General features: G+C 43.0%; 2 protein-coding genes across 6 annotated transcripts in view; both read left to right on the top strand.

The window, feature by feature from the left end:
* The window catches only part of GAB1 (GRB2 associated binding protein 1), a 114,901-nt gene extending 108,598 nt beyond the window's left edge, over window positions 1-6,303 (top strand). For all 4 annotated transcript variants that reach the window (XM_036031842.1, XM_036031844.1, XM_036031843.1 and 1 more), the window contains 2 exons: window positions 2,047-2,169; window positions 4,933-6,303. In XM_036031842.1, coding sequence (XP_035887735.1) covers window positions 2,047-2,169; window positions 4,933-5,091 — 282 coding nt within the window. In that variant the 3' untranslated portion in view covers window positions 5,092-6,303. The remainder of the gene's footprint in view (window positions 1-2,046; window positions 2,170-4,932) is intronic.
* Window positions 6,304-22,208: 15,905 nt separating this feature from the next.
* SMARCA5 (SWI/SNF related, matrix associated, actin dependent regulator of chromatin, subfamily a, member 5) overlaps window positions 22,209-24,973 on the top strand; it is a 34,441-nt gene continuing 31,676 nt past the window's right edge. Inside the window, exons 1-2 of one of the 2 annotated variants that reach the window (XM_036031845.1) lie at window positions 22,209-22,411; window positions 22,545-22,810. In XM_036031845.1, the coding sequence (XP_035887738.1) occupies window positions 22,634-22,810 (177 nt within the window). In that variant the 5' untranslated portion in view covers window positions 22,209-22,411; window positions 22,545-22,633. Of the gene's footprint in view, window positions 22,811-24,973 lie in introns of both variants that reach the window. The other variant, XM_028519172.2, reaches the window with a different exon arrangement.

Below are 24,973 nucleotides of genomic sequence, written 5' to 3' on the forward strand. Positions count from 1 at the left end.
AATAGCAACAAAAATGTGTTCAATGATTTTATGTATTTTTACAAGAATTTTAGAAAAACGAAGTAGTACTGTTGTTTTTATTTTACTTTTTTCATTCGCAGAGTGCTCATAACAGCTCCTAGAATCTTAGGGTTTTTCTAAATTGCTTCGGGAAAACACCAGGTTAAAGGCTAGAACACAGTGACAAGCTGTTCCCACTGAGATTAGATCGCGAGCAAACAGACTTCCCTGTAGGGACATAAATTTTAATAATAAGACAAAAAAATTTCCAGTTCGGTAATAATTAGAAAACAGTTTAACTCGCAATTCTGAGAAGTTCTCTTTAGGAACAGCGTACTGAGATAAAGTGTGTACGTCATATGAACTCCCGGGTTCCTTTCGTAGCCTGTGATAGCGGAGGATTCTGAGTGTTTCCAATCAGGGGAATTCTAGGTATGGGTTCTTTCACTGGTCACATCTGAACACAAAATTTTTTTTCACACACATACACTCCTGCTTGATTTTTTTTATGTGATAATGAAAAATCAAGTCATTTAGAGGGAAAAAATCAGTTTCTTTATGAATTTTAAAAAAAAGGCAGGGGAAAATGGCTATCTGCACTAATTAAATACCAAAACTTGCTTATTTTTTTTGTTCCTTGCATGTTATTGTTAATATCTTGCAGTGTTTTGTTGGAAATAGTTGATAAGTTTGGCTTACCAACCTTTTCCTACACATACAGCCGTCACGCACAGGCGAGCAGGTGTATCACCGCGTGAGCACCCAGTGTGCAGCGAGTCGTGCACGCAGCACAGCACGCTGCCCTCCTGAGCGCTTGCTGCCCAACCTTGCCCCGCCCACCAGGCGTTGCCCCGCCCACCAGGCGGTGCCCAGCCCCGGCAGAGCCGAGTCACCGCAGACGGAGGGCACCTTTTCCTAATTCACAGAAACATGTCACACGGGCTGTCAGCAGCCCTGCTTAAAAATGGGGGAATAAACTGTGTTTTTCCAGCAGTTGTCTTTGCCCTGAATCCCAGCTTACTCTGTTCAACCTGGGCAAAAACTGCTGTTCACCATCCTCCGTTTTTCTTTACTTTTTTGAGAGACTAGTCAAAGCCAATAGAAGGCAGAGGAAATTAAGTGGTAAAAATTCCAAATGGTTGAAATAAAATAGACTTTGCCAATGAAGTCATCGTTCATAGCGTTTAGTTAGCAAACTTATGTCAAACTAATTTCAGTGTGAAAGACTTTAAATATAGAACTTTAAAAAATTAATTTAAGCCCTGGCTGGCGTAGCTCAGTGGATTGAGCGCGGGCTGGGAACCAAAGTGTCCCAGGTTCGATTCCCAGCCAGGGTACATTCCTGGGTTGCAGGCCATAACCCCCAGCAACCATACGTTGATGTTTCTCTCTCTCTCCCCCCCCCCCTTCCCTCCCTAAAAAAATAAATAAATAAAATCTTTAAAAAAGTAAATAAATAAAAAAATGTTAAAAAGAAAAAAAGACAGTTAAAAAAATTAATTTAGAAGCAGGGGCTATAAGCATCCTACTGTTTACAAATATCATTTTAATAATGTTCAGTTTGAGCTGTTACAACCAACGTTACCTTGATGTCCCAGTCTTGGTTTGAACCAAGTTTGACTTTTTAAAAAATTGATTTTAGAGAGAGAGAGGAAGGGGAGGGAGCGGCAGAGAGAGAGAAAGAGAGACAAACGTTGATTTTTGTTGTTCCATTTATTTATGCATTCACTGGTTGACTCCTGTAGTTACCCTGACCAGGGATCGACCCCACAACCCTAGCATATCAGGACGATGTTCTAACCAAGCGAGCTACCCGGCCAGGACCCGAGATTGACTTTTGAAACTACTTCTGGCTTACTCTAATTTTTCTAGTCAGTTTTTTAAAACAGTTTCCCCAATCCTAAAAGGTTATTTAATTTTCTGTAAGCAGACTTTATCAAGCTATGTCCTTTCGAAGTAAATATTTAGGCTTTCGCAGACAACAGGCGAGAAAAGCAGCACGTCTGTGAGTGTGTGGCGGTTGACTGTGCTGTATTATCCTTCCAGAATCTTTTTGGCAGTAACAGCCTGGATGGAGGGAGCAGCCCTATGGTCAAGCCCAAGGGAGACAAACAAGTGGAATACCTCGATCTCGATCTGGATTCTGGGAAGTCCACTCCACCACGCAAAGTAAGTGCAGCCCCCTTCCGTAAATACGGGGCGGGGCGAGTGCGGGTTTACAGTTGTGAGTGCATGACACACGGAGTTTACTCTTTTTAATTATTTTTTCTTTATTGTATCGTCTTCCACACACATAACTGTAAACCTACGTTTGCCCCACCCTGTACTGTTAGATCGTGTTTTCCCCCTAAAGAACCGTATCTCCTTTGGGGGAGTTTTATTAGTATGGTTTCATTTAAATTTAGTAAAATCTGTTACCCAATGCTGTTTCATAAATCACAAGTAACAAAGTTATGGAGACTAACAAATTACTGCTTTCTTTCCTGATGGGTTGGAAGTTACACACTTTCTACTCCTTTAGTGGTTACCATTGAAATGCTTATGTAACACGTCCTAAAGTTAATCGTCTTTGCTCTCTTCCATTGTTAGCTCAAATTACTTCCCTTCTGACTTTTGTGCTATTTTTGTCCAAACTTTTGGTTTTTTAATTTTGCGAAACCCACAAATTAGACAGCAGCAACAGTAGTAGTAGTCTTACTATACAGATAATGCTCATGTACAGTTTCCAGCAGGTGTGCCAGCTCCGTCTGTAACCATTCCTTTTTGTAGCATCAGCCTCCCTTCTCTGACCACTTTGTCTTCATGCAGGTGTGTCAGTGGTACGTTCTTGCAGTTTCTGTTGAGCTGAAATGCCTTTTCCTTCTTTGTTAAAAAAAAAGTTATTTTTAGCTCACAATTCTTGATGGACAATAATTTTTCTCAAAAAAGTAGAAGATGCCAGCCCTGGCTGGCGTAGCTCAGTGGATTGAGCGCGGGCTGCGAACCAAAGCATTGCAGGTTCAATTCCCAGTCAGGGTACATGCCTGGGTTGCAGGCCACGACCCCCAGCAACCACACACTGATGTTTCTCTCTGTCTCTCTTTCTCCCTCCCTTCCCTCTCTATTCCCTCTCTAAAAATAAATAAATAACTAAAACCTTAAAAAGAAGTAGAAGATGCCGTTCACTGTCTTCTGGCTTCTGTGGCTCCTGTTGAAAAGCATGCGGTTGCTCTCAGTGCAGTTTCATTGTGGGTTCCCTGTCTCTTTTTCTGGCTGACGGTGTGCCCTTTCTGGATCTGGAGCCGTGTGGCAGCTCTCTGCTCCCTCTGTTGCCCTCACTCCTTGGGCATTTTCCTTATTTTCTAGCAAGCCCAGCAGTGTACTAGTAACTACTTGTGTTTTAAGTTTGGCTGGTATTTAGTTGTATTTTAAGAGTAAGACAGCCAGCCCATCAGCCTGTGTAATTTGCCGTTCTTGAAATACTGCTTTTCAAAAAACATTTCTTGCTTCTTCGGGTGTTCTTCGGGTTTTACTGCCATGTGTCTGCATACTTAGACATAGATTTCTTTTTATTCATCCTGTCTGGTAGAAGTTATGCTGTCTTTACTTCTGTATTCTTTATGAAGTCTGAAAAAGTTTCAGCTGTTATCTCTCTGCATACTGCCCTTCCACCCTTCTTTTTACTCTCTCCTTGGAGGTTTCTGATCAGACATTAGCTGGCACTTCTCGTTCCAGTTTCTGTACTTCTAATCCTGCTCTTTCGCATTCTCTCCCTTGTCTGTCTGTGCTTACTTGGATACTTTCTTAGCTCCATCACTAAGTTCACTGACTCTCAGCTCTTCTGTTTGACCCATTTGTATAATTTTTAATTTATTTTATTTTTTTACTTCTAAGATGAAGTTCTGCTTGTTTTTTTTTCAAATATGCTTAGCTGACTTGAATAGCTTCTGATTCCTTTCTTATTTTATTCATTTTATTTTATTTTTAAATTCCTTGAAGCATTTTGTACACATATATTTTGTACTCTTTATGCAATAATTTCACTATCTGAAATCCTTGGACATCGGAATCTGTGCTTATTGTTTTTGCTAACTCACACTCGTGATGGCTGCTTTTTGTGAGTGTTTCATACATGGTTACTGTGACTTCATTTCTCTGGGGCTGTCTGTGGGAAGCCTGCACTGGTTTCTTCCAGGAAGCAGGTGGTGCCACCAAGCCAGGACCTGTCAGTTCCCTTCAGGGGCCCCTAGCTGAACAGCGCAGCTCTGGTTGAGCATGCCCGCCCGCCCGCCCAGGGCCTCCTGAGTACACTGCGGAGACTGACATTCATGCTAAAGACAGCAGCGCTCTGCTCCGTCTGTTGCCGTCACTCCTTGGGTATTTTCCTTATTTTCTAGCAAGCCCGGCAGTGCACTAGTAACTACTTTTGTTTTAGGTTGGCTGGTATTTAGTTGTATTGTAGGAGTAAGACCGCCAGCCCATCAGCCTGTGTAATTTGCCGTTCTTGAAATACTGCTTTTCAAAAAACATTTCTTACTTCTGAAAGTAAGCACTGACACATGTTCCGAGGACTTGGAAACGTCCAGCCTGAGCTAAAGACGAAAGGGAGAAGCGAGCTGTGCCCCGCATTGAGATGAACCAGGGGTCTGCCATCCCTGCTCTGTGAGACTGTCGTCAGTGAGGGGGGGGCGTCAGTTTGAGTTCTCAGCACACCCAGTCATTTCAGATGCACGGGAAGGCAGGGCGCTGTTGGGAGCGAGGCAACACTGTGAAATCGAGGTAGTGTTATCTCTGTTGTGACCAAACAGAATTTCAGGAGTTGCTCCTCGTGTATGTGTGTCTGTGTTTTAAGACTAAAATTGAATCAGAAGCAGAAGCTCTCCTTCAATGGGGGAAATGTATGGGGTGTTTTATTTGTATTCATTCATTCATTCATTTGTTCGTTCGTTTTAGCAAAAGACCTGTGGCTCGGGAAGCAATGTAGCAGACGAGAGAGTGGATTACGTTGTGGTCGACCAACAGAAGACCCTCGCTCTGAAGAGCACCCGGGAAGCCTGGACAGATGGGAGACAGTCCACAGAATCTGAAACGCCGACCAAGAGTGTGAAATGAAGATATTCCTCCGCTGTGTCCTGAACACAAGAGAACTGAATTGTAAAGCTAAATCCTGTCCAACTGAAGACAACCTGACGCTTCTACTCTAGGTAGCTCCTCAGCTGAGCAGAGTGGAAGTCCAAGGACCTTTCCGACATAATCAAGCAGTTGAGACTGTCAATGGTGCTTTGTGGTATCTGAACAATTCATCACGTGTAGATACGGTGGGAAAATAGGATTGTGTAGCTCCCAGGAGAAAATCGGTTCCGTAGTTAACACACTTGTAGTATTACTGTATTTATGCACTTTTTCATTTAAAACATTGGTTGGGGTATTCCCAAATGTACCTTAACATAATTTCCTTGGGAGTTGTTGGTTTTTTTTTCACACTACTCTATATAACAATACTAAGTTAACTAAGCTACCTTTATATTTGGAAATCGCTCTTTAAACTTCAGTGTATGTAACATTAAGATGAGAAGTAGATTCACAATTTACCTTTCTACCTGAAACTTCAGGTGGTAATCCTTAAACTACAGAGCATAGTTGGATTCATCATTCAATGCCTTCCACAGTCCTAAGGATAATGTACATACTGGTGTTTGGACCTAGTTCTCTGGTTCGTGTTAGTCCTCAGTGGTAGAACTTGACTATATTTTGTTAATTACAGTGTTCTTAGTTCATTGGGTGAAGATTCTGCCGGGTGGGATCTTGTACCTCGGGAAGACTGAGTAATCGCACTGCCCAGTAAGCCTACAGATCACTGATGGCGTGAGGTGGTGATGTGCTCTCACACGTGTGAACATGTATTCCACTGTACATCATTTGCAAGGCGTAGTTTATGTAACTAATCAGGTACGTACCAGGCACTGGCTGACGTGCTACTACACTGATCGGGTTTAGACAGCTTTCGTTGTGTTCTTGTTAGTCCTGTGTCTGGTGTCCAGTCTGGAATTAATGAAACAGTTGACATTCACTGTTAGCTATAGCAACATACTGTGATTTTTTAATTAGACAGTAATTCAGATTTATTACTCTAAGAATGAAATTCTATCTTTTGACACCATAGTGCCCTTTCTATGATTTTTCTTCACTTAATATTCTTCTTGGCCTTATATTTAAATCCCTATGCAATTAATATTTTATACCTGCATTTTTTTTTAAAAAAATAGATGTTATGTAAGTGATTCTCCTATGTAGCACCTGTTGCTTTTCCAGTAAAAAAAAAAATAAGTATTTTGTACTGTGATTTATATTCACTGTCCTAGTTCAGGAACTATGGGAGCCTTGCTCTAATGTGAAATCTATAGCCTTGGACGTCTTTCAACCAGATTTCTGAAACCACCAGAGGAATTGCATAATTCTGTCTCACCTATGACATAGTTTTGTGACGTGGATATCAAGACCACCAGTTATAGCGAGGCTACAATTATATGATCTGTCTTGGCTTTGCTAAGTAATTTAGAAAGCAGATAGAGTTGTTTGTTTTTTAACTAAGTGACACACAATCTCTTCTGTATTTCGAGACCTGCTAACAGTTTTTAGAGGGGGCGTTGAGAGAGGAGTGCCCATGGTGGAGGCATGACGCCCCCCACACAGACCCCTGCTGCGTCAGAACACACACGCGTCCTGACCCCTGGCCTCGCGGCGTGGCGGTGTGCCTGCTCATCGCAGCGGGTTCACCTCCCCAGCCCCCAAACTAAAATACGTTCATGCATTGTAAACTGGTAACATTTGATGCTTTGAAATGTTTGCTTCTTTTTAAACAAAACCTAAAATGCAGAAGTGAATTTTGGATTTTTAAATAAAAAAGATGGTTTAAGTTTGGCGTGCACAGGCTGTTTTCTCATGGGACCACAAAATGAGATCGAAGGTCACCTCAGTGTGCCTGGCCCTTCAGCACACGCCGCACAGTTGGCGTGGGATGGTGCGGAACTGTGTCACGTGGAGGCGGCCGTATGTTGAGATGACAACACTACAGTACATGTATTAATTTAAAAGCAGAAGTCTTGTTTCAAGCTGCCTGTCAGAAGAGGCTAAGACAGCTATGGAAATTTTAGTGTAATTCCTTCTTTGCTACAAGTTCTCAGATTTGAAGATCTTCAGCACTCTAGTTTGTGGGAATGTTCCCATGACACAAAGGAATTTAAGGATTCAAGTGTCTTAGGCGGCTTGTTTCAGACGTTGAACATTGTATTAACAAAATAAACTAAAAGGCAGTGTCTTATAGAGCACTATTTTCTCAAACAGTTTTTAGCACTAAGAATCCTTTTTAAATAAAATTTTGTGTGACCCCAATACATCAAGCCTGAAAAGTTTATTTATCAGTGTATTTTCAGTTCACGTTTGTGTTCACTTGTTTTAGTCTGTGGCTAAGAATGTTTCCAAATACCACAAATATGAAACTGGGGTTATCAACAGTTGGCGAAAAGCTTCAGCAGCCAACTTATTTCTCTACTTTGTTTTATGTGCATACTGTCAAGAAAACTTTGATTCACACAGACATAAGCAAGTGCAAATAACAGGTTTCCAACACACATCTCAGGAGGTTCTTGAAGTTGGGCTCCAAGGTTGATACCAAAGCAAATTATCTTGGTAGAGGAAGTTGCATACATAAGCAGTCTCCGGCATGGTAAAATTGGGGTATGTAACAGATTAGAATGTGCATTTTTATTAAGTTTTTAAAATATGTACTTATAAAAACAAATTTGAGTCAAACCCTTTTACCACCCCAATCACCTCCAGGGACTCGAGTTTTGGCCTGAGTTTTGGCCGGGCCTGGGCGGAAAACCACTGGTTTAATCACGTGACAATTAACACGTCAGAAGTCCTGCCCTCCCACATGTTTCCTGCGCTCTGCCTTTTATTCCTTATTTTAAGTAACTAAAATTTCATGAAGGTTTGGATACCAAAGCACAGTTCTGTTGTCAAAATTCAAACTTGAACAATATAAGCTCCGTAACCCACAGAGGGTATCACTTAGTAAGCTATAAAACATGGTTTTTATCTGTATTCTAGTTTATACGTGTTCCTCTTTATTTCTGTCAGTACCACATAAGCTACTGTGAGCATTTTAAAGAACTCCATAAAGGTACTATGAGTGTGTGCATGTGTATATATATATAGCATTGTATTTAATCATTGACTAAATTCACTTTGATGCAGAAATACCACTATACTTGTACATTAAGGTCATAGGTCAGAATTTGTCCTGGACTCTTTGTATTAAATTAATGGGGGGGGTCCACAATCTTCATCAATGCATTTAAACTGGACATTGAACACTAGTGTTTATTTTTCTTTTTCTACTAGTGAGTGAGAAGTTGCCTGCTTTCCCATTTAGTGAAATCTGTGTTATTTTATATATTGTTAAAAAGGTAAAATGCTCCCAAACATTCTTAGTGTATCTGCATTTGGCCCACTAAAAGCACTGGCGTTAGGATTTTGAGTGAACACAAAGCCTTTAGAATTGGGGGCCCAGCCTGGCAGGCAGCTCCTCCCCGTTCCTGCTCTCCCGGGTCACTTGGGCAGGACTCGGCCCCCCTCACTGGGTAGGCAGTCCGGGCTGGGACAGGCAGTGCATAGGACCGAGTCAAGTGGATACACAGAGACAGAGGATAGGAGCTACTGTCAATGACATCCGACACACGTAAATCCGCACGTAATTTAAAACACTGAAGACCGTGAGGTGGAGCGCCCTGGTGTAAACGAGTGTGACGGACATCATGGAGTTGGTGGGACGAAAAGCCGGTCATCAGGTCGGGTCATGGAGATGATTGGTTTGGGTGTGACTAAATGTGCCTCCTCTGTATTACTGCAGCTGGAAGTAATTAGCTCAGCTTCTCTTCCAGTTTAGTTCGTTTTCTCTTCCACAGGTTAAGCTTTTTTTAGGTTCAGTACAATGTCTATTATGAGTTTTAACAAACTATTTAGTCAAGGGCTTAGTGTACCTGCTGCTTCCTTTGCGTCAGAAGGCTTTGTGTGAGTCCTTGTAACCTTCCTCACGTGTTGATGATCATCCCAAATTTCAGCAGCAAAACCTTATGTGTAAATTTATTTCCCCCTTCTTGCACATCTTCTTTTGTAAAGATCCCATTGGAGATACTTTCTGCTACCAAATAAAACTTCTCAAGCAATTTGGTTTCGAGACCTTAAATACTCCATATGGATATGGAGATTGTGAACCAGTAAGAACATACAAATTTATATTTTTGACCTTTCCTCGGCGTCTTTATCTAAATAAAAAATCCAGTTGTGCCATGAGCTATACTCATGGCAGAATGTTAATTTTCCAGCCCTACTTCTACAATGAGGTCACTCATTTTCTATAACAAAGATGTCACTAAATCCTGATAAAATACAGTGGTCGACCCTCTAACTAAACAAGAAAAGCTTCTGAGACTGTTGTTACACGCATATGTCCTTGGTTTTTCCTTCTCGACACAGTGCTACCAGTTTTTTGATGCGTAAAATGCCAATAAATAATGGTCTGCGTGCAACCTTTACCATCAGAAAATAGGTTTTGTATATAAAGCATGAGTTGGCTTCCTCATTGCTGCAGGAGCTCACAGACATCTGCAGTATTTCATAACCCCCTGAGTCCCCGTCAGCCCGTCCGTGGGCCGACTCCGCCCGGCCTTCGTGCCTCCGGCTCTCACCCTGTCATAGTTGGGAAGTTTGGGGTGGGTGAGGTTATCTTCTTTGAGGGTCTTCTCTCCACATCTGTCTTTCTGTCACTTTGTAAATGGTGAAACTTCTGGATATTTGCATGTAACCTGTTTGCGACAAGCATCTTTCTCCGATGAACACTTTGTGAATTGCAGTTGTGTTAAGCTTTTCAGAGAATAACTTGGCAATTTTGTGAATGTGTCATTGTGTATTTAAAAGCTAAGTCCGTGATGGCAGGTGTTTTATTAACTGTTATGAAGGGTAACACTTCTCCCTTAGATTCCCTGTTTTAAGATTACAAAAAGAAATATTTTCTTAATAAATGAACACCTATAGAAAGTTAAATTTATAAGACGTGTTTCTATATACTTCATTAGAATTTTATTACTAATATGTTGGTGATCAGCTCTCGGCATGATGTGTCTCTGATCTTGTAAATCGTGCTCAGAACATTTTGGATACTCAGAAAAGAAAAGAAATCACATCTCTCAGCATAACCCACTTCCTCCAAGATGGCATTGTGATGTGTCTCATCGTAGCTGGGCCGCGGTGCCTGTGTTTGTTCCAGCGTTGGTCTGGACGTTGCTGTGGTGATAGCTGTAGATGTGATTAACATGTACGGTTAGTTGACTTGAGGCAAAGCAGGTCACCCTCTGTAACACAGACAGGGCTCATCCCATCAGGTGACGGTTTAGAGCTAAAACACGTTGCCCACAGAAGAGTTCCACCTCAAGGTGGTAACAAGAATCCTTCCTGAATTTCCGGACTACTGGCCTGCCCTACAAAGTTCAAACTTGTTGGCCCTCACAACTGTGAGCCAATTATCTAAAATCGGGCCCTGGCTGGTGAAGCTCAGTGGATTGAGCGTGGGCTGCGAACCAAAGTGTCGTAGGTTCGATTCCCAGTCAGGGCACATGCCTGGGTTGCAGACCATGATCCCCAGCAACCGCACATTGATGTTTCTCTCTCTCTATCTCCCTTTCCTCTCTAAAAATAAATAAATGAAGTCTTTTAAAAAATATATATTTTAAAAAAACCTGTTAAACCAGCATCTTCAGTGAGGGAAACGGTGTGCTAAGAGGAGCAGAAAGGTGATTGGGTTCTTGCTGTATGGGTACAAAATTCTCTGAAGAACAGCATTTCATTTGCTGTCACTTGGGTTGTGTTATTTAATTATCTTTGCTTTAAATTTCCCTTTCGTATGTAAAACACATATCCTATATCTCTAAAAGTATTTTGTATTCAATTTGTAAAGTCAGTGACTCCAGAGGTTGTTTATTTCAATCCTTAGACAAAGTAATAATTCTAAATTTCAGAAGAAAGTCCTGTCGTCTCAGATTTTTATTCTAGTGGATGATGGCCTATTAAAAATTTAATCATTTCACTCAAGTAGCTGCTACACAGATGGTGTCGTGCTAGGTGCTATGGGACACACTGAAGAAACCTACATCGTTTTTATCTTTACAATAATATATGTGAAATCATCACAAGTGATTATGGGGCAATAAATAATTACTTCTGACATACCCACAAAGGAGATACCCAAAGAAAGACTGTCAAAGTGTCACAGTCAAGAAATACTTCATTCATACTAATTGGCACTTACAAAATAGCCACGGGGATGTAAAGTACAGCATAGTCAATAATCTTGCCACAACTACGTATGGGGTCAGTATATGATTATCCGACCATTATGCTGTACACCTGACACTAACATAAATAGTATTGAAAATAAACTGTAATTGAAAAATAAAGAAGCCCTAGCTGGTGTGGCTCAGTGGATGGAGTATCGACCTACGAACCAAAGGGTTGCTGGTTCAATTGCTGGTCAGGGAACAAGACTGGTTGCGGGCCAGGTCCCCGGTCGGGAGTGTGAAGGAGGCAACCAGTTGATGTTTCTGTCTCACATCGATGTTTCTCTTCCTCTTTCTCCCTTCCTCCCTTCTCTCTAAAAATAAATAAAATCTTTAAGAGTATTCAAAAGAAAATAAATAAGTAAATACACTTCATAGAGATTGGGCTGGACTTTGGAGGACTGGTAAGAAGGAAAAGAGAGTAATATGAATGTTTTATTCATTAGTTTGCTATTAGTTTAGTTGTTTTATGAGGAGTGTGAAAACGAGAAGAAAGGCGGAATATGGAGAGCTGTTTATTGACTGGAAGGTTATAAATATATGTAATCTTTCTAACGTTATCTGTGTAACAAACCAACATATTAAAAAAAAAAGAGTCCATCTATTCTCATAGGTCACCTGGTCAGAAACTTGGGAGTGTCTTGGTTCTGGTGTCATAGGGCAGTTCTAGCACAGGGACACTAACGCAGCGACAGTCAAATCGGCCGAGACTGTAGTCATCATGGGGCTGCGGGATGTGTTTCCACCGTGGGTTTCCACTCTCGGGGCAGAAGGCCCGGTTTGTGGTCACGTGGGTTTCTTCACAGAGCTGTGTGTGTATCTGTGCAGCATGGTGTCGTACTTCCCCCAAAGCTGGTGATCCTGGGGGCCAGGCAGGAGCACCAATGCCTTTTACAACCTAGGCTTTGAAGCCACGCACCTGTCACCTCCGCTGTACTCTGCTGGGTCCTACAGGCCACTCCTGATCCATGGTGGAAGCAGACTGCCAAGGACACGAGCGACCAGGAGGGGTCACTGGGAGCAGCTTCGAGGCCAGCTATCACAAAGGCAGAGCTGAGTGTCAAAAAAACTATGGTACATTTACACAATGGAATTCTATGCAGCAGAAAGAAAGAAGGAGCTCCTGCCCTTTGCAACAGCTTGGATGGAGCTGGAAAACATTATGCTAAGCGAAACAAGCCAGGCAGTGAAAGACAAATACCATATGATCTCACCTTTAACAGGAACCTAAATAACAAAACAAAGAAGCAAGCAAAATACAACCAAAGACACTGAAATAGAGGACAGGCTCACGGTGACGGGAGGGGAGAGAAGAGGGAATTTAAGGGGTCAGTGGGAAGGGCTCACAGGAACAAACTTAAAGGGCACATGGTCATAAACTAAGGGGAGGGTGGTAATGGGAGGGAAGTGGGGAGGGTGGGAGGGGGGAAAGGATTGGGATTAAAAAAGAGAAAACTGTATTTGAACAATGATTAAAATATAATAAAAAAATAAGTGAAAAAAAATGTGGGGGTGTGTCCTGCACCCTTATGTGGCTGTGAGCCAGTGCTCCTGGATTCAATGGTTGAAGCCAAAGGAAGGCCAAGTATTCGGGAGATCCAGCCCCCCTTCACTTGGTTTACTTAGGGCCCTCCACTTTCTCGTTGCTCCGAAGCCCGCCTCACCTGGTAATGATGTAGCCGCCGCTGCTTTCTTAGGAACAATGTTTGAGGTATATCTTTAATCTTAGTTCCAATGTTTTAAGCAAAGGCACCTCCAAATTTCTTAATCATAGTTTTGGCTGCAGCTAATTCTTTTGGAAATATTTCAGTTGTGGTGGTAGTTAAAATTTAACTTTGGATCATAATACTTAGGTTCCCAGGAGTATTCAACCCAGAACCAATTCAATAAAGAAGAAAATATGTGTCACAAGCAGGAAGGACATACACAGAGAACAACAAACACACTTCTGGACACTTGACTTACGACAAGGTAGCTCTACAGAGCAGTGGAAAAATAGCATTTTCAATAAATAGTGGTGGACAAAGTGGATATCCATGTAAATAAATAAATAAAAGAAAACTGACTTCCAGCTCACACCATAAACAAGTATCAGTTCCTTTTAGCTTGTAGACATTGTGAAAAGGAGAGCAACATGGTTAATATAGAATGATTTTATCTTGATTTGGAGTAAGGGAAGATTTCTTAAAGAAGACCGAAAAAAGGATGAGTCAAAAAAGAAAAGATTGATAAACTGGATTATATCAAGATGAAGAATATCTGTTCATCAATAGACACCATTAGGAGAGTCAAAACACTCTGGGTTATATTTGCAACAATCAGGCAAAATATAGAACATTCCATATGAGACAACTGGTCGGGTTTCTATTTTTAAGTCAGTCAAAAAAATAAGTAAATGAGGCAATGCTCTAGAGCAAAACAGACTAAAGAGACACAGCCATAATGCTGTGTGTAAACCGTGCTGGTGGGGACAGGCTGCATGAGACATTTTAGGCACAAATTAAAAATTTTAAATGAACTAGGTAATGAGTTATATAAAGAATTACTCTTAAATCCTTCAGGTGTAATAACATTATTATGGCAATGTAGTTGAATACCTTTCATGAAACAGATACATGCTGAAATATTTAGGGTTAGAGCATCTGAAGAAAAAACCACCTGAAAAATCTAGGGAAAAGATGCTTACAATACACATATGGAGAGAAAGAGGTTTAAACAAATAAAGCAAAATATTAATAACTGTAATAATTGTTGCCAAAGTGGTGAGTTGTAATATGGTTTTAACTTTCTGTTGGAGACTTTGATAGTAGAAAACTGAAAAATAATTGAATGATGGCATGGTCTTTCCAGGCATGCCCTTGAAAGAAAGAAGAGAGAGAGAGAGAAAAAAGGAAGGAAGGTAGAGAGGTAGGAAGGAAGAAAAAATGGAAGGAGAGAGAAAATAGATGGTTTATTAGAAGAGTATGTTTTTATTTTTAAAAACATTTTATTTACTTATTTTTTAAAGATCTTATTTGTTTATTTTTAGAGAGAGGGAAAGGGAGGGAGAAAGAGAGGGAGAGGAACATCAATGTGCGGTTGCATCTTGCATGTCCACAATCTCTTTACTTTTTGCATATACTCTCTACATTGCTTTGATCAAATTCATATATTAGTTAAATAAAATAATTTTCCTTTTAAGTTTTTTCTTTTTCATTTTCTTTCTTTATTTTTTATTGTATTTTTCCATTACCACTTAGTCCCCTTATGCCCCCGTAGGTTTTTTTCTACATAACATTTTGAATAAACACAATCACATGTCACAAAACATAAGAAGCATAAAATATTATACAACACCAAGTATTCTCCCATCCATGCTCATGCTGCTTGTCCTTCCAGATATTGTGCCCTCATAAGGAAATTCACATGTATTGATTTATATATATTAGACATAAATGTCCATTGTTTTTTAGGATGCTTTTTCCCCTGAGATTATATTTGCGTATTTCCAGAGGCTATAAACAAAATTGTTAGTTGGTGGACATCGCCCTCTTGTGTATAAAACTGAATCTGCATGATAAGTCTGTGAAAAGTGGAATAAATTTATGAATATCCTTTCATGGAATTACAGTCCACTTTGGTCTCTTTAAATTTCCCCTTATAGAAATTTAATATAAATAGAGTCATATAATATGTGATGTGGCCTTTTATGACTTCCTTCTTTCCACTTAGCTTCATGTGTATAAGTAGCTCATTTCAGTACTTCTTTCCTTTTTACAGCTGAATGGTAGTATCCCATTGTTGTCCTTTGATGGACATTTGGATCGTGTCCACTCTGGCTATTATAAATACTGCTGCCGCAAACATCCAATTGTTTTCCTTTTACAGTTGCCAAGGTGGGAGGCCTCGGAGCTGAAATGATCACTCAAAGGCTTACAACGGGAGGAAGGGGTTGTCCTCCTCAGGACCTCCCTCTGCCCATCGCCTACACCATTGCACCCACAGTGGCAGCCGCGGCACCTGAGGGCTCCTCTCATCCCCAGTCACCCCAAAGGTCGCCTGAAGTCCTGTCATCCATCACTCCCGTTCTCTAACCCCAAAACAGTCATCCCGTCAGCTGCCACAGTCTCCTGCCCCTTTCACTTTCCCCAAAGCTTTCCTCTGGTTCTCTGCAAAACTTGATGTTATGCCCAAATCGTCTTGATAGGATGTGGCTTCCCTGAGAATTCTACCTTCCCAGTTATTCCAGGTGGAGCTATTTCCCGTCATATCCCAGGCCCTGGGAGCAGAAGCGAGTCCTCTTTCTCTCCAGCACTGCTTCAAGTAAGTTTGCCTTCCTCCTCCCCACACCCTAGCACTTTGGGAGTTCCAGACATTACTGTTCTTGTGGCTATAACCCAGTGACTCCTGGTCACTCCCTCTTGCTTCCCCATAGCTCACAGTCTTCCATCCCTTTCTCCATTCCTCGCAGCATTCTGGCCCATACAGGCCACTCTTGATCCATGGTGGAAGGAGACTGAAAAGGACACGAGTGACCAGGAGGGGTCACCGGGAGCATCTTCAAGGTCAGCTATCACAAAGGCAGAGCTGAGTCTTAAGAAATGCCGTGGCGTGTCCTGTACCCTCACGTGGCTGTGAGCCCGTGATCCCAGATTCGACCATTGGTGGTGGTGTCCTGGGCTGGATCCCTGACTGTTCTCATGTCTGGCGGTCCTGTGGCATTGTTCTGAGAAGCATTCCTGAAGGACCCCCTCCCATCAGTGACTGTAAATTCCTTAATGCTCTCTACTGAATTCAGCTTTGCTTAAAATGACTGGACGGGCTTGTGTCTATTCGAAATTTGATACAGGGGCCAACCCTCTTGCACTCTGAATTTTATTTTCTTACTCTCATATTGTAAAACTGTGTAATTAAAGAACACTTCCTAATCATTGCTTTGGCTACAGATAATTCTTTTGAAAATATTTCAGTTGTGGTGGTAGTTAAAATTTAACTTTGGGTTCCTAGGAATTTAACCCATAATATTTGGGTTTCTAGGAATATTTAACCTAGACCCAACTCATTTATTTTTTTTTTGTTTTTTTAAGTATATTTTATTGATTATGCTATTACAGTTGTCCCATTTTTCATCCCATTATACCCCTCCGCCCTGCACGCCTCCCCCACCCCCACCCCCTGATACCTCCCCCCCGATAACCCTCCACGTGTGATTCTGTGATTCTGTTCCTGTTCTACTTGTTTGCTAAGTTTGTTTTTGTTTTTAAGTTCAACTGTTGATAGTTGTGACTTGTCATTTTACTGTTTGTATTTGTTATCTTCTTTTGCTTAGATAAGTCCCTTTAACATTTCATATAATAAGGGCTTGGTGATGATGAACTCCTTTAACTTGACCTTATCTGGGAAGCATTTTTTTTTATCTCCCCTTCCATTCTAAATGATAGCTTTCCTGGATAGACTGATCTTGGATGGGGGTCCTTGCCTTTCAAGACTTGGAATACTTCTTTCCAGCCCCTTCTTGCCTGTAAGGTTTCTTTTGAGAAATCAGCTGACAGTCTTATGGGCACTCCTTTGTAGGTAACTGTCTCCTTTTCTCTTGCTGCCTTTAAGATTCTCTCCTTATCTTTAATTGGGTAATGTAATTGTGATGTGCCTTGGTGTGTGCTTCCTTGGGTCCACCTTCTTTGGGACTCGCTGAGCTTCCTGGACTTCCTGGAAGTCTATTTCCTTTGCCAGATTGGGGAAGTTCTTCATTATTTGTTCAAATAAGTTTTCCACTTCTTGCTCTTCTCCTTCTCCTTCTGGTATGCCTATGATTCAGATGTTGGAACGTTTAAAGTTGTCCTGGAGGTTCCTAAACCTCTCCTTGTTTTTTTTTTTTTTTTTTTTAATTGGTTTTTCATTCTGTGCTGGTTGAATGTTTATTTCTTCCTTCTGTTCCAAATCATTGATTTGAGTCCTGGTTTACTTTCCTTCACTGTTCATTCCCTGTATATTTTTCTTTATTTCACTTTTTATAGCCTTCACTTTTTCCTCTATTTTGCAACCATACTGAACTATTTCTGTGAGCATATTGATTACCAGTATTTTGAACTCTGTATCTGATAGGTTAACTATCTCTGAATCATTTAGTTCTATTTTTTGGAGTTTTGATCTGTTCTTTCATTTGGGCCGTATTTCTTGGTCTTGGTGCAGCTGTTGCATTGTAAGGCGCAGAGCCTTAATATTCACCAGGGCAGGGCAACATATATTGCTGTGTTGTGGCATTGTATGTGGGGGAGGGGTCCAAGAGGGAACAATGCCACTTGCTTGGCTCTAGGCTGGCTTTCAGTCACTTTCCCCGCTAGCCACAAACAAATTAGGCCCTTCTGGTGCTGATTCCTGGGTGAGTGGGCTCATGTATGTTCTAGGACGGTCTAGGACCCTATGGGTCTCTCCAACCAACTCTCCTGTGAGGCTGGGAGCTTCTCTTACCACCTCAACTCCCACATATCTTTTACAGCCAGAGGTTTTGAGGCTTTATTTCCCCACACTGGAACCCTGGGTTGTGTGGTCTGTCTCGCTTCCCAGTTGTTCCTCCCAGTTTATCCTCACAAAAATATGGGACTGCCTGGTCGGCCAGCCACAGCCTTGCCAAGAGTCCTCTCCTCCAGGCTGCCTGTATCTGCACCTCCAGCCGGTCTGGATGAATGTTTCTTCTTTAACTCCTTGGTTGTCAGACTTCCATGCAGTTTGATTTTCTGGCCGCTCTGGTTGCTTTTTATTTTTAAATTTGTTGTTGTCCTCGTTTTAGTTGTGCAAGGAGGAAAGGGATACATATTTCTACATATGCCTCCATCTTGGCCAGAAGTCTAGAACCAATTTAATAAAGAAGAAAACGTTTTTTACAAGCAGGAAGGAAATGAACAGAGAACTTGAATTTTTAAGTTGTAAAGAATAAGGAAAAAGCAACTTTAAGTGACCACATGTATTTACACTCAACAGATACAAACTATCTCACTGATGTGAGCTAGCGACCATTTATGAGGGGACTATATTTAAGCCTTACTTATTTATTAAGAGCATAATGTTTTTCTTTCATTGAAATCTGATGCAGACACCAGCAGGCAGTGTCCACGGCATTATGGATGAGACAAGACAAATTCACACGGACCACCGAGTCTTGTGGAGGAAAAGGGATGGCACAGCCACTCTCTCAAGAGGAGAGTGCACTGACCCTTGCCTTGACAAGCTTTTATTAGTTTTAATTTGCATAGGAATACAGGGCATATATGGAAAGCTCATCAATCATTGTCAGGCAGTAATGATCAAATAGATAACATTCAAAGAACTCTGAGGGCCTATTTTGAATCAGGGTCAAATAGCTAAAGGGCCTTAAAACTTTGGGGAAATGAATTCATTTCAGGGTTGGACTCTTATCAGAAAATTTAGGACATTCTCAGCAAAACAAGTTTCACAGGATTTTGTGCATTTTTTCTTAGGCCTGATCACCCCAGGGAACCTGCTCTTTCCAGCACAGGGCCGCACCCACCTCCAGCATTGTTTCAGGCTTAAGTCAGGCAGGGGAAGTAAGGCAGCCAAGAGATTAGAAGATGTCTTGCAGACAGAATGAGGACTCAGACTATGTTAAAGCCAAGGGGTGAGGGTCCATCACCCCCTTTCTCCTTAACCCCCCAAGTCCTTCCCTGAAGGCCCCCTCATGACCATGCCTGTCTTAGGTCGTTCCCCCTTGAGGAATCTTACCTGTCATTGGCTAACCGGCCACGCACTGGGGGCCAGGCAGGGTGAAGTAAAATGGGCAGAGATAGTGCTCCTGCCAGGGAGATAAGCTTTGTCTCCTTAGTGGCAAAGGGTCTCAAGATTTCTCAGCATTAGCCACGAGGTGTTACAGCTTCTGAAACCAGGCAGGGTGTTTCCCAGCAGAAATTCCCCTGCAAGGCAAATAAGCTATGCAGAAGAATCTGAAAAGACTACATAGCAGATGCCATCCTTGTTAAAACAGTGTTGGAAATTCCCATTCTTAGATATAAACTCAATACTGTTTTATTGTTGCAATGTAATAGCCAGACTTTATTATCCTAGGCTTTCACAAAATAAAATAAGTATGCAATGAACAGAGGCCCAGCACTCCTACTTTGTCCTTGACTAGCTTAACTTCTTTCTGTTACCATTCAAAGTCAAAATGCTGAGATAGTCCTGGCTCTTGGGCATCTTTTGTCCCCTGGCAATATCTCTTTGTCCCTGTTTGTACCCTATTCAGTAAAGTACATGCTGTTTGTTCTAGCACAGTAACTCTAATGAAAGGAGTTTCAGTTTTAGAGATATGTATTTACATATTTGAGATAGAATGCTAACATGGTTTTACATTGTAGCATTCTGAGAATGTGCTTAAAGCACTAATTCCTTCTAGTGTTTTCTTGACACTATTTCCCCTTACCCTCCTTCTTATTAAAAAAGCATTAGGTTCCCCTTCCTCTGACTACACTCTGATCCTTAGGCTTTAGGGTAAGAATATTTAACACTTGAACCCAGAGCTCACTATATGCTGGGCACCACATTCAACACCCTACATGCATTATCCTATTTAATTCTTATGACATTGTTATAAGAATATTATCCAATATGGTATTGGTTAAATGCACAGGTTATGTTTTATTGCCCTTCACTTTATATTGCACTTTACAGGTACTATGCTGCTGGATGGGGTGGGTGAGGTCCTGTTGTTTTTTATTTTAATTGAGGGTTTCTGGCAAGCCTGTGTTGAGCAAGACTTTTGGTATCATTTTTTCCAACAGCATTTGCTCACTTTATGTCACTGTGTAACATTTCAGTAATTCTCACAATATTCCATACTTTATTATCAATATTTTAATGGTGAATATTACATACACTTTGTTGATAAAACAGCAGCAGGGTTGAGAGGACTGAAATATTCTTTTTTTTGTTAGTGTTAGGTTTTTGTTTTTTTTAAAAAGATTTTATTTATTTATTTTAGAGAGGGAAGAGAGGGAGAAAGAGAGAGAGAAACTTCAATGGGCAGTTGCTGGGGGCTGTGGCCTGCAACCCAGGCATGTGCCCTGACTGGGAATTGAACCTGCAACACTTTGGTTTGCAGCCCGAGCTCAGTCCACTGAGCTACGTCAGCTAGGGCTGAAATATTCTTTGAGAGAAGCTCTACTATGGGTAAAATGCTACCAAAAAGCGTCACATGCGATCATTCCTGAAAGGAAGAGTCGGCAATGGGCAAACCTCATTGGTATCTTCTTTTAAGAACCTGCCAGAGCCACCCCAACCTTCAGCGACCACCACCCTGCTCAGGCAGCAGCCGTCAACAGTGAGGCACAACCCTCCACCAGACAAAAGGTTATGACTTGCTGAAGGCTCAGAAGATGGTTAGCATTTTTTTAAACAAAAAAGTATTTTATATTGTTTTGTAGACATAGTACTGTTGCAGACTTAATAGACTGCAGTATAGTATACACTTAACTTTTATGTGCACTGTGAAACCCAGAAAGTTTTGTGACTCACTGTATTGCAATATTCACTTTATTGTGGTTGCCTGGAACTGAACAATATCTTCGAGGTATGCTGATTTCGGATAAGTTATATAACGTCTGCATCCACAGGGCTAAGTTCTGAAGCCTGCTCTGGAACCTAGGATGCCCAAGGCCTGTTGAAGGTGCCTAAGGCTGTGCAAATAGTGTTGATTATCTGTTAGTGCTTCTTGAGAAGAGACAAACGTACATTTTTATTTAGTATTTGGTGTTTGGGTGGTCAGTGATATGGGCTGAGGAAGAATTCACAAAGAGAAAAAAATGCAGAGAGCAAAGTTTTATTTTTATTTTAGCCAAAAGAAGGAACGGCCTCTGTGCAGAGAAATACACCAGCCTTGAGCGTTAAGGGGCTGAGTTTATTGGATGAAAAAAGGGGGTCTTAGCTGTGTAGTCATGGCAATTCGTTGTAATCAGATTTCAGGCTGATAGCGCAGGCTTCAGTTTGTTTGGCTTTTAGTTTTGAGTGCAGGGTCCTTGTCCACGAGTCTGCTATGTCCTGTTTGTATAAGTTTTAAAACACCTGCGCGGGGGAGATGCTTTTAGTAATCTTCCCAGGCCTGAGATTAGAGGTCCAGAGAAACAATAGTTAATTGTGCCCTACAGACTTAAGGAGAGAGAGACAGCTAGCGCTGGTGGAGAGGGTCTGACATGGGCTTTTTCTCCTTCCATTCGGTGGTTGACAAAAAGATACAACCCACTGGCCTCCCTTACTTCTCTCGCCTACAACATGGGGCGCTTACTTTCAGCATATAAATTCAGAGGAAATACCATCTAACTCTGTACGGAAGGAAAGTAGAAAGTACACACGTTTGATATAGCTAACATGTAAAAACTTTTTAAAAATCACACAACCAGCACTTCTCTGTACACAACAAAACACTGAAACATCACGTGGGGTAACCATAGTGTCGTCAACGCCGTGGCGTCACGCCGCTAAGTGGAGGCAGAAGAAGTTTCAAGCCTGCACACTCCTCCCACTTTCATTAGGCGACGTCAGACCTGGGCAAGCTCTCGGCGAGTGACGCCAGCCCGCCGAGGCCAAGAAGACACCGCGGCAGAAGCCACTGGGCCGTTAGAATCACGTGTAAGAGTGCGCTCGCGTCAGACCACGGATCTGACGCACAGACCGAAGTCACCAGGCTCGCCATCCAGGTCTCGCCCAGTCCTGTCCCTAGAGCCCGCTGGGGGGCCCCGAGGGGGCGTGGCCAAGGGTAAAAAAAAAGCGGAGAGTGCGCAGGCGCAGTCGAAACCCAGTCAATTAGCTAACTATCAATCTCGCGAGGGTTGAAAGTCGGTGGCGTAGGTGGGCGTCCTGGATGCAGGCGAGACTGACGATTACGACCGCAGAAGACTAAGCGGCGAGTCTACGTCTTCGCTTCGGCCTTTCTTAGGGTTTCTTTCCCCTTAGCCGCTACTCCCCGCCCTCCTGTAAATAAGCCCGCCTTTCCTGACCTCAGTGACCCGGGTGACCCCGCCCACTCTCGTCGACGTGATTCCCGCGTTGAGGTAAGCCCCGGCCGAACCCGAGCCCCGCGGAAGAGGACGACGGCCACAGGGAGAGGTCGCTGGGCTCGGCTCAGGCCCATCGCGGAGCCCCAGCGCGGGGGGCATTTGGGTGGCCTTCTCGTTCCTCCATCAGCCCCTGGCGACGCAGCCACCCAGGCCTAGGCCTCCTCATCCGTGCAGCGCCCGGCCTCCGGCAGCAGCGGGTGACGCAGACGGAACAGCATGTCGTCCGCCGCCGAGCCTCCGCCATCCCCGCCTCCCGAGAGCGCGCCCTCCAAGCCCACTGCCTCGGCTGCCAGCAGCGGGAGCAACAGCAGCAACAAAGGCGGCCCCGAGGGCGTCGCGGCCCAGGCGGCCCCCTCCGAGGCCGGCGCCGGCCCCGCGGACTCAGAGATGGAGGTGAGGGTGGCGGGTGGCTCGGGGAGAGGGCGCCGTGGGGAAGAGGGAGCTGGTGCCCTGCCTGCATGGTGGCGATCGGGGGCAGACCTGTACTTTTCCTTCTGCTCCCCAACTCGGCCTCAGGCCCCTTGGACCCGAAATGATGCTTTGGCCCTTGCGTGCTGAACCTGCCCGGGCTGGCGATGGGTTTCTGGCACCTCACGTTTTTAGGGACTCTTGCCAAATCTTGGAGCGCTCTTATTAAAACAGATGTTCTTGATTACCGAGGCGGAGAGGGTTAGTTTGTTTTTTCACCCCGGACTCCCATGATTCTCTCCCCCGTCTCCGAATCTAGGTTTTAGTTCCACTAAACTTGGGGGAAGGGCGAGGGAGCGTCCCCTTAGGAGTGAGGGGTAGCCGGGCGGGGCGGGGGAAGGCGTTTAAGAGCTGCGCATCCCAGGACTTGGGCCTCCTTTTCTTAATCCTAGTCCTTGCGGGGGCGGTAACAGTTCTGGGTAGGAAACAATGGCGAGAGCTGGATGGCCGGGTGCGCAGTGGGGATGAGCGAGGCGCAGCTGCTCGGGGGAAGGGAATGGGGGCCCCTCCCCGGCCCTGTTCCTTGGGGAGGGAAGCGACCGAGCCGTGGCAGCTGCCTTGGACCCCCGTCTCCTGTGAGGGGGGAATGGAGGGGTGGGTGAATGAATTAGTAGTTCAGGGTCGGTTGGTCGGCTTTCAGTCCAACTCAGTTCCTCTTCGGGGGCCTTGGCCTTCCTTTGCAAATTGGTACAGCTCGCCGCGGAGCCGGCCTCCCGGGTTGGGGTTGGCCCCGGGGCTGGTGAGAGTGCTGGGGCGGGGCGAGCAGATTCCGGAGCGCCAGGCGGGTCTCTTGGGTGAGCTCCAAGGTTTTTCGATGTCTGGGAACAAAGTGCTTCCTTCTTCCAATTTTTATTCTTGGCCTTCGACCGGTTTAGGCTTGAAGCCCAAAGATTTCTGGGATTTTTCCATCCTTGGATAGGCAGAATGAAGGTAATACGGCTCCAAAAATGAACCTTAATGTAGAAATAACACAATAAGGGAACGGTGGTGCAGTTTACCATTGAAGCATTTGGCGCAGTTTTATTTGGTCACCGTAGGTCTAATTTAGGGTGAAGTAACATTTGCCCGTTTTTGAAAACACTCTTAGTGGTGAGGTAGGTTTTAGTACAAGAGGACACCTGATATTCTGTAGTTTTCAATGACTGGGGGTTTGTCTCAAAATCTTATCTACTTGTACCCTTTTTTCCTTCAGGCTTTGAATGGTTCTTTTGGACTGATTACCAGGGCTGTTTAATCTGTTTCTTAGGGGTAAGGGAGGTTGAAAATCTGTGACGCTGAAATTGTGTTTAAATGAGCAGTTCTTTGCAAAGTCACGTTCATTGTTTTCATTAGTTTCTCAAAAGGATCTGCCATTCAAATTTTGGAATAATAACAAATGTCACGCTAGAGATCCGATTTAAGTATCAGAAAACAGTAGTTTAAAGCCTAAAGTATTTTGTTCAGTTGCTATTTTCAAGTGAAAGTGTGAGTATTGATCTGGTAACAAATGCCCTGTGAAGTCCGTGGCATTTTTCTTCGCCCGATGAGGAAAGTGGAAGCTGTGGAGGAGCCTGGGGCTGGCTCTAAAACCGTCTTTGATCCGTCTCTCTCTTCGTTCACTGGCTTTAGATTTTGACTTTTCACGTTACAGTGCGGTTTGGGGGGAGGGTCTTTAAAGTGAAAGTATCTTTAGTCTTTTTAACTGAGTTTAGAAGTCACGGAGGTTTCCTGGTAAAAACTAGGGTTCAGCATACATACGTGATTGTATGACAATCGGAATCTGTTTCACATTTGAAAGAAAAATATTTTAATGCCCTTGTTCAAAAGTAGAATTTTGAAGTAGGTTTTTTTCCAAAATCAGAAAATAAATGAAATCTTGTATTCATGATTTTTTTCCCCCGATAAAGCTGACTTTCCCAGAAGTACTAGCTACTTTCCTGTGGATTCAGTTAATTTTTTCCTTTTGCTTGGTATGGATAGATCAGGGAGCCACCTGGTTTGTTTGTTTACTTTGTGATCTCTCCGGCAGTGTGGGTGGAGCCTGTGTCCCTGCTCCTGTCCCGTTATTGACCTGCCTGATGGAGAGGTGTGCTGTATGCCCCTGGTCAC

Source organism: Phyllostomus discolor, chromosome 8, assembly GCF_004126475.2.
Source record: "Phyllostomus discolor isolate MPI-MPIP mPhyDis1 chromosome 8, mPhyDis1.pri.v3, whole genome shotgun sequence".
NCBI classification, from domain to species: Eukaryota; Metazoa; Chordata; class Mammalia; order Chiroptera; family Phyllostomidae; genus Phyllostomus; species Phyllostomus discolor.